Consider the following 10,746-nt stretch of genomic DNA (forward strand, 5'->3'; position numbering starts at 1 on the left):
CCCTCTCCTCTCCCCGCCGCACACATCCCTCTCCCTGCCCCGCCACACACATCCCTCTCCCTGCCCCGCCGCACACATCCCTCTCCTCTCCCCACCGCACACATCCCTCTCCTCTCCCCACCGCACACATCCCTCTCCCTGCCCAGCCGCACACATCCCTCTCCCTGCCCAGCCGCACACATCCCTCTCCTCTCCCCGCCGCACACATCCCTCTCCTCTCCCCGCCGCACACATCCCTCTCCTCTCCCCACCGCACACATCCCTCTCCTCTCCCCGCCGCACACATCCCTCTCCTCTCCCCGCCGCACACATCCCTCTCCTCTCCCCGCCGCACACATCCCTCTCCTCTCCCCACCGCACACATCCCTCTCCTCTCCCCGCCGCACACATCCCTCTCCCTGCCCCGCCGCACACATCCCTCTCCCTGCCCCGCCGCACACATCCCTCTCCCTGCCCCGCCGCACACATCCCTCTCCCTGCCCCGCCGCACACATCCCTCTCCCTGCCCCGCCGCACACATCCCTCTCCCTGCCCCGCCGCACACATCCCTCTCCTCTCCCCGCCACACATGCCTCTCCTCTCCCCGCCACACATCCCTCCCCCTGCCCCGCCGCACACATCCCTCTCCCTGCCCCGCCGCACACATCCCTATCCTCTCCCCGCCGCACACATCCCTCTCTTTTCCGCGCCGCACACATCCCTCTCCTCTCCCGCCGCACACATCCCTCTCCCTGCCCCGACGCACACATCCCTCTCCTCTCCCCGCCGCACACATCCCTCTCCTCTCCCAGCCACACATCCCTCTCCTCTCCCCGCCACACATGCCTCTCCTCTCCCCGCCACACATGCCTCTCCTCTCCCCGCCGCACACATCCCTCTCCCTGCCCCGCCGCACACATCCCTCTCTTTTCCGCGCCGCACACATCCCTCTCCTCTCCCCGCCGCACACATCCCTCTCCCTGCCCCGCCGCACACATCCCTCTCTTTTCCGCGCCGCACACATCCCTCTCCTCTCCCCGCCGCACACATTCCTCTCCCTGCTCCGCCGCACACATCCCTCTCCTTTCCTCGCCGCACACATCCCTCTCCTCTCCCCGCCACACATCCCTCTCCTCTCCCCGCCACACATCCCTCACCCTGCCCCGCCGCACACATCCCTCTCCCTGCCCCGCCGCACACATCCCTCTCCCTGCCCCGCCGCACACATCCCTCTCCTCGCCCCGCCGAACACGTCCCTCTCCTCGCCCCACACATCCCTCTCCTCTCCCCGCCGCACACATCCCTCTCCTTGCCCCGTCGCACACATCCCTCTCCTCGCCCCGCCGAACACGTCCCTCTCCTCGCCCCGCCGCACACGTCCCTCTGCCCGCCCTGCCACACACGTCCCTCTGCCCGCCCCGCCGCACACGTCCCTCTCCCCATCGTACAGACTGTACTCACTGCTTTCTTGTAGCTGATAGTGAAGTGCTTGCTCTGGGGTGGAATGATGTGCACATTGGAGACGTCCGCAGATTTATTCACCAGTTTCTGTGTAAGAAAACATTGCAGATGGATTATTTTAGCAGCGGCACCAGCAGAACTACAAGCACCAGCAGACACGACACTGAAGACACTGCATGAATCAGTGCGTCATGTGGCAAAGTGCCAGAATAAGGAATAAAAAGACACAAGTTACAAGTGATGTCCCCCAGAAACACAGGAGCAGTGAGTGAGAAAAGCTCCACACACCGGCCCAAACTCACCAGGACCTGATGGAGGGTCCTCCCGATCTCAAACCCCCCAAAATGGAGAACTGCAGGTTCTGCCGCAAACAAGACATTACTGCCGAGCGTCATGTAAACTCCTGCAAAACAGAAACAACCAAACTCGGCAAGAAGATGACAATGTAAAACTGGAGGGCAGGGAGGGTCCGGATGGGGGTGCTGTGGGATCGGGGCCCGGGTGGAGGTGCTGTGGGATCGGGGCTCAGGATCCAGATGGGGGTGCGGTGGGATCGCGGCTCAGGATCCAGATGGGGGTGCGGTGGGATTGGGGCTCAGGGTCCGGATGGGGGTGCTGTGGGATAGGGGCTCAGGGTTCGGATGGGGGTGCTGAGGGATCGGGGCTCAGGATCTGGATGGGGGTGCTGTGGGATCGGGGCTCAGGATCTGGATGGGGGTGTTGTGGGATCGGGGTGCGGTGGGATGGGGGCTCAGGATCCGGAGGGGTACTGTGGGATTGGGGCTCAGGGTCCGGATGGAGGTGCTGTGGGATTGGGGCTCAGGATCCGGATAGGGGTGCCGTGGGATCGGGGCTCAAGGTCCGGATGGGGGTGCTGTGGGATTGGGGCTCAGGGTCCGGATGGGGGTGCTATGGGAGTGGGGCTCAGGGTCTGGATGGGGGTGCTGTGGGATTGGGACTCAGGATCCGGATGGGGGTGCTGTGGGATTGGGGCTCAGGGTCCGGATGGGGTGGCGGTGGGATCGGGGCTCAGGGTCCGAATGGGGTGGCGGTGGGATCGGGGCTCAGGATCCGGATAGGGGTGCTGTGGGATCGGGGCTCAAGATCCGGATGGGGGTGCTGTGGGATCGGGGCTCAAGGTCCGGATGGGGGTGCTGTGGGATCGGGGCTCAAGGTCCGGATGGGGGTGCTGTGGGATCGGGGCTCAGGGTCCGGATGGAGAGAGCTGAGAGCTGACTGAGGTGAGAAGGGAAGTTTAGATAACAGTGACCCTAACTACAGCAAGGCCCTATTGGAGCAGAGCTGCAGTATAAAGCATGGGTGCTGGATACAGGCTGAGATCCACAATGCTGAGAATGAAGAGGCGGCTTTATACATACAGCTCCACTGCTGGGCAGGCGCTATGTGTAGTAACGTTATGGGTGAGGATCGCAAAGAGGAGGTTAATGGGGTCACCGCAGCTGGGCCCTTACTGGACTCCAGGAGGTGGTTGGGAACTGCTCGGTTCGAGGGATTTTCCATCAGGCTGTCCAGATAGACGGATGAGGACGATGAGGAGGGATTCATCAGACTCCAATCCCCTTTGTGAAAATTGAACTTGGCTCGTGGAGCGACCGCCATGATGTCAGAGATGATGTCAGAATGATGAGCACAGGAGACGGAGAGACCTAAAGAAATCAAAGAAACATACACAAAGCGATTATAACATTATAATAACCCGGCGGATATCAACCACCGCGAGACGTCCGACATCACATAACCAGCGGATATCAACCACCGCGAGACGTCCAACATCACATAACCCAGCGGATATCAACCACCGCGAGACGTCCGACATCACATAACCCAGCGGATATCAACCACCGCGAGACGTCCGACATCACATAACCCAGAGGATATCAACCACCGCGAGACGTCCGACATCACATAACCCAGAGGATATCAACCACCGCGAGACGTCCGACATCACATAACCCAGCGGATATCAACCACCGCAAGACATCCGACATCACATAACCCGGCGGATATCAACCACCACAAGACGTCCGACATCACATAACCCAGCGGATATCAACCACCGCAAGACGTCCGACATCACATAACCCAGCGGATATCAACCACCGCGAGACGTCCGACATCACATAACCCAGAGTATATCAACCACCGCGAGACGTCCGACATCAGATAACCCCGCGGATATCAACCACCGCGAGAAGTCCGACATCACATAACCCAGAGGATATCAACCGCCAAGAGACGTCCGACATCACATAACCCAGAGGATATCAACCACCGCGAGACATCCAACATCACATAACCCAGCGGATATCAACCACCGCGAGACGTCCGACATCCCATAACCCAGCGGAGCCATCGCGAGACGTCCAACATCACATAACCCAGAGTATATCAACCACCGCGAGACGTCCGACATCAGATAACCCCGCGGATATCAACCACCGCGAGAAGTCCGACATCACATAACCCAGAGGATATCAACCACCGCAAGACATCCGACATCACATAACCCGGCGGATATCAACCACCACAAGACGTCCGACATCACATAACCCAGCGGATATCAACCACCGCAAGACGTCCGACATCACATAACCCAGCGGATATCAACCACCGCGAGACGTCCGACATCCCATAACCCAGCGGAGCCATCGCGAGACGTCCAACATCACATAACCCAGAGTATATCAACCACCGCGAGACGTCCGACATCAGATAACCCCGCGGATATCAACCACCGCGAGAAGTCCGACATCACATAACCCAGAGGATATCAACCGCCAAGAGACGTCCGACATCACATAACCCAGAGTATATCAACCACCGCGAGACATCCAACATCACATAACTCAGAGGATATCAACCACCGCGAGACGTCCGACATCACATAACCCAGAGGATATCAACCACCGCGAGACGTCCGACATCACATAACCCAGAGGATATCAACCACCGCGAGACGTCCGACATCACATAACCCAGCGGATATCAACCACCGCGAGACATCCGACATCACATAACCCAGAGGATATCAACCACCGCGAGACATCTGACATCACATAACCCAGCGGATATCAACCTCCACGAGACGTCCGACATCACATAACCCAGCGGATATCAACCTCCACGAGACGTCCGACATCACATAACCCGGCGGATATCAACCACCACAAGACGTCCGACATCACATAACCCAGAGTATATCAACCACCGCAATACGTCCGACATCACATAACCCAGCGGATATCAACCACCGCAAGATGTCCAACATCACACAACCCAGCGGATATCAACTACCATGAGACGTCCAACATCACATAACCCAGCGGATATCAACCACCGCGAGACGTCCGACATCACATAACCCAGAGGATATCAACCACCGCGAGACGTCCGACATCACATAACCCAGAGGATATAAACCACCGCGAGACGTCCAACATCACATAACCCAGAGGATATCAACCACCGCGAGACGTCCGACATCACATAACCCAGCGGAGCCACCGCGAGACGTCCGACATCACATAACCCAGCGGATATCAACCACCACAAGACATCCGACATCACATAACCCAGCGGCGCCACCGCGAGACGTCCGACATCACATAACCCCCAGCGGATATCAACCACCGCGAGACGTCCGACATCACATAACCCAGCGGATATCAACCACCACAAGACGTCCGACATCACATAACCCAGAGTATATCAACCACCGCAATACGTCCGACATCACATAACCCAGCGGATATCAACCACCGCGAGACGTCCGACATCACATAACCCAGAGGATATCAACCACCGCGAGACGTCCAACATCACATAACCCAGCGGATATCAACCACCACAAGACATCCGACATCACATAACCCAGCGGCGCCACCGCGAGACGTCCGACATCACATAACCCCCAGAGGATATCAACCACCGCGAGACGTCCGACATCACATAACCCAGCGGATATCAACCACCACAAGACGTCCGACATCACATAACCCAGAGTATATCAACCACCGCAATACGTCCGACATCACATAACCCAGCGGATATCAACCACCGCGAGATGTCCAACATCACACAACCTAGCGGATATCAACCACCATGAGACGTCCATCATCACATAACCCAGCGGATATCAACCACCGCGAGACGTCCGACATCACATAACCCAGAGGATATCAACCACCGCGAGACGTCCGACATCACATAACCCAGAGGATATCAACCACCGCGAGACGTCCAACATCACATAACCCAGAGGATATCAACCACCGCGAGACGTCCAACATCACATAACCCAGAGGATATCAACCACCGCGAGACGTCCGACATCACATAACCCAGCGGAGCCACCGCGAGACGTCTGACATCACATAACCCAGCGGATATCAACCACCATGAGACGTCCATCATCACATAACCCAGCGGATATCAACCACCGCGAGACGTCCGACATCACATAACCCAGCGGATATCAACCACCGCGAGACGTCCGACATCACATAACCCAGAGGATATCAACCACCGCGAGACGTCCGACATCACATAACCCAGCGGATATCAACCACCGCAAGACATCCGACATCACATAACCCGGCGGATATCAACCACCACAAGACGTCCGACATCACATAACCCAGCGGATATCAACCACCGCAAGACGTCCGACATCACATAACCCAGCGGATATCAACCACCGCGAGACGTCCGACATCACATAACCCAGAGTATATCAACCACCGCGAGACGTCCGACATCAGATAACCCCGCGGATATCAACCACCGCGAGAAGTCCGACATCACATAACCCAGAGGATATCAACCGCCAAGAGACGTCCGACATCACATAACCCAGAGGATATCAACCACCGCGAGACATCCAACATCACATAACCCAGCGGATATCAACCACCGCGAGACGTCCGACATCCCATAACCCAGCGGAGCCATCGCGAGACGTCCAACATCACATAACCCAGAGTATATCAACCACCGCGAGACGTCCGACATCAGATAACCCCGCGGATATCAACCACCGCGAGAAGTCCGACATCACTTAACCCAGAGGATATCAACCACCGCAAGACATCCGACATCACATAACCCGGCGGATATCAACCACCACAAGACGTCCGACATCACATAACCCAGCGGATATCAACCACCGCAAGACGTCCGACATCACATAACCCAGCGGATATCAACCACCGCGAGACGTCCGACATCCCATAACCCAGCGGAGCCATCGCGAGACGTCCAACATCACATAACCCAGAGTATATCAACCACCGCGAGACGTCCGACATCAGATAACCCCGCGGATATCAACCACCGCGAGAAGTCCGACATCACATAACCCAGAGGATATCAACCGCCAAGAGACGTCCGACATCACATAACCCAGAGGATATCAACCACCGCGAGACATCCAACATCACATAACCCAGAGGATATCAACCACCGCGAGACGTCCGACATCACATAACCCAGAGGATATCAACCACCGCGAGACGTCCGACATCACATAACCCAGAGGATATCAACCACCGCGAGACGTCCGACATCACATAACCCAGCGGATATCAACCACCGCGAGACATCCGACATCACATAACCCAGAGGATATCAACCACCGCGAGACATCTGACATCACATAACCCAGCGGATATCAACCTCCACGAGACGTCCGACATCACATAACCCAGCGGATATCAACCTCCACGAGACGTCCGACATCACATAACCCGGCGGATATCAACCACCACAAGACGTCCGACATCACATAACCCAGAGTATATCAACCACCGCAATACGTCCGACATCACATAACCCAGCGGATATCAACCACCGCAAGATGTCCAACATCACACAACCCAGCGGATATCAACTACCATGAGACGTCCAACATCACATAACCCAGCGGATATCAACCACCGCGAGACGTCCGACATCACATAACCCAGAGGATATCAACCACCGCGAGACGTCCGACATCACATAACCCAGAGGATATAAACCACCGCGAGACGTCCAACATCACATAACCCAGAGGATATCAACCACCGCGAGACGTCCGACATCACATAACCCAGCGGAGCCACCGCGAGACGTCCAACATCACATAACCCAGCGGATATCAACCACAAGACATCCGACATCACATAACCCAGCGGCGCCACCGCGAGACGTCCGACATCACATAACCCCCAGCGGATATCAACCACCGCGAGACGTCCGACATCACATAACCCAGCGGATATCAACCACCACAAGACGTCCGACATCACATAACCCAGAGTATATCAACCACCGCAATACGTCCGACATCACATAACCCAGCGGATATCAACCACCGCGAGACGTCCGACATCACATAACCCAGAGGATATCAACCACCGCGAGACGTCCAACATCACATAACCCAGCGGATATCAACCACCACAAGACATCCGACATCACATAACCCAGCGGCGCCACCGCGAGACGTCCGACATCACATAACCCCCAGAGGATATCAACCACCGCGAGACGTCCGACATCACATAACCCAGCGGATATCAACCACCACAAGACGTCCGACATCACATAACCCAGAGTATATCAACCACCGCAATACGTCCGACATCACATAACCCAGCGGATATCAACCACCGCGAGATGTCCAACATCACACAACCTAGCGGATATCAACCACCATGAGACGTCCATCATCACATAACCCAGCGGATATCAACCACCGCGAGACGTCCGACATCACATAACCCAGAGGATATCAACCACCGCGAGACGTCCGACATCACATAACCCAGAGGATATCAACCACCGCGAGACGTCCAACATCACATAACCCAGAGGATATCAACCACCGCGAGACGTCCAACATCACATAACCCAGAGGATATCAACCACCGCGAGACGTCCGACATCACATAACCCAGCGGAGCCACCGCGAGACGTCTGACATCACATAACCCAGCGGATATCAACCACCATGAGACGTCCATCATCACATAACCCAGCGGATATCAACCACCGCGAGACGTCTGACATCACATAACCCAGAGGATATCAACCACCACGAGACGTCCAACATCACATAACCCAGAGGATATCAACCACCGCGAGACGTCCAACATCACATAACCCAGAGGATATCAACCACCGCGAGACGTCCGACATCACATAACCCAGCGGAGCCACCGCGAGACGTCCGACATCACATAACCCAGCGGATATCAACCACCACAAGACATCCGACATCACATAACCCAGCGGCGCCACCGCGAGACGTCCGACATCACATAACCCCCAGAGGATATCAACCACCGCGAGACGTCCGACATCACATAACCCAGCGGATATCAACCACAAGACGTCCGACATCACATAACCCAGAGTATATCAACCACCGCAATACGTCCGACGTCACATAACCCAGCGGATATCAACCACCGCGAGATGTCCAACATCACACAACCTAGCGGATATCAACCACCATGAGACGTCCATCATCACATAACCCAGCGGATATCAACCACCGCGAGACGTCCGACATCACATAACCCAGAGGATATCAACCACCGCGAGACGTCCGACATCACATAACCCAGAGGATATCAACCACCGCGAGACGTCCAACATCACATAACCCAGAGGATATCAACCACCGCGAGACGTCCAACATCACATAACCCAGAGGATATCAACCACCGCGAGACGTCCGACATCACATAACCCAGCGGAGCCACCGCGAGACGTCTGACATCACATAACCCAGTGGATATCAACCACCGCGAGACGTCCGACATCACATAACCCAGCGGATATCAACCACCGCGAGACGTCCGACATCACATAACCCAGCGGATATCAACCACGACAGACCAGTGGCTGTAAATCTCCGTGTGTTGGGGGGGGGGGGGGGGGTCCGTGTGCCAGTGGGGGGTGGGTATGTGTGGTCTGGGGGGGGTCCGCGTGTGCCGGGAGGGGTACATGTGTGTGGGGGGGGGTCCGTGTGTCGGGGGGGTGGGACTGTGTGGTCTGGGGGGGGTCTGTGTGTCGGAGGGGGATCAGTGTGCCGGGGGGAGGTGGGATTGTGTGTCTGGGGGGGTCCGTGTGTCGGGGGGGATCCGTGTGTCGGGGGGGTGTGCCTGTGTGTCTGGAGGGGGTCCGTGTGTCGGGGGGGTGGGTCTGTGTGTCTAGGGGTGGGCCTGTGTGTCGGGGGGGACTGTGTGTCTGGGGGGGGTCCGTGTGTATGGGGGGGGGTCCGTGTGTCGGGGGAGTCCATGTGTCGGGGGGTCCGTGTGTCGGGGGGGAGGTGGGACTGTGTGTCGGGGGGGTCCGTGTGTCGGGGGGGGGCTCATGTGTCGGGGGGGAGGTGGGACTGTGTGTCGGGGGGGTCCGTGTGTCGGGGGGGGTCCATGTGTCGGGGGGAGGTGGGACTGTGGGTCGGGGGGGGGGGGTCCGTGTGTCGGGGGGGGTCCATGTGTCGGGGGGAGGTGGGACTGTGTGTTGGGGAGGTCCATGTGTCGGGAGGAGGTGGGACTGTGTGTCGGGGGGGGTCCGTGTGTCGGGGGGGGTCCATGTGTCGGGGGGAGGTGGGACTGTGTGTCGGGGGGGGGGTCCGCGTGTCGGGGGGGGTTCATGTGTCGGGGGGAGGTGGGACTGTGTGTCGGGGGGGTCCGTGTGTCGGGGGGGGTCCATGTGTCGGGGGGAGGTGGGACTGTGTGTCGGGGGGGGGGTCCGTGTGTCGGGGGGGTCCATGTGTCGGGGGGAGGTGGGACTGTGTGTCGGGGGCTGTAGTCACCCTCTCGGCTCCGGTCACATTCTCCGGGTATCTCGCTCTTTCTGTAGCGATGTCAGGACGCGTTGCTATGGAGACACCGGAAGTTGGGCTGTAGCACAGAGCGCGTGGAGGGTGTGTCCGCCCGGTGTCTGGCCCCGCCCCTCTGGAGCTGCCGCTCGTTCTGACATTAGTTTGGGGACTTGTGACTCCGTGTTGTATTTTCCGACGGACACCGGCCTCCCCCGGCCTCCCCCGGCCTCCCCCGGCCTCGCTCCTCGGCGCACGATCTGTGGGGGGTGGGAACAGCTTCTGCGCGATGAGACACCAGATCTGAGGCTTTCAGAAGAAGAAGAGTTTTCAGGTTGTGTGTGAGAGAGAGAGGAGAGGAGAGACCAGGGAAGAGACAGAGGAGAGGAGAGACCAGGGAAGAGACAGAGGAGAGGAGAGACCAGGGAAGAGACAGAGGAGAGGAGAGACCAGGGAAAAGACAGAGGAGAGGA

General features: G+C 57.8%; 1 protein-coding gene across 1 annotated transcript in view; it reads right to left on the reverse strand.

Moving 5' to 3' along the window:
• CFAP221 (cilia and flagella associated protein 221) overlaps positions 1-10,362 on the reverse strand; it is a 214,888-nt gene extending 204,526 nt beyond the window's left edge. The window contains exons 1-4 of the mRNA XM_073647564.1: positions 10,268-10,362; positions 2,913-3,107; positions 1,743-1,843; positions 1,441-1,527 (exon numbers count right to left, since the gene is read on the reverse strand). Of these exons, the coding sequence (XP_073503665.1) occupies positions 1,441-1,527; positions 1,743-1,843; positions 2,913-3,060 (336 nt within the window). The 5' untranslated portion in view covers positions 3,061-3,107; positions 10,268-10,362. The remainder of the gene's footprint in view (positions 1-1,440; positions 1,528-1,742; positions 1,844-2,912; positions 3,108-10,267) is intronic.
• Positions 10,363-10,746: the final 384 nt, after the last annotated feature.

Source organism: Phyllobates terribilis, unplaced genomic scaffold (assembly GCF_046119375.1).
Source record: "Phyllobates terribilis strain yellow unplaced genomic scaffold, ASM4611937v1 Scaffold_9__5_contigs__length_417890890, whole genome shotgun sequence".
In the NCBI taxonomy this organism is placed as follows: domain Eukaryota; kingdom Metazoa; phylum Chordata; class Amphibia; order Anura; family Dendrobatidae; genus Phyllobates; species Phyllobates terribilis.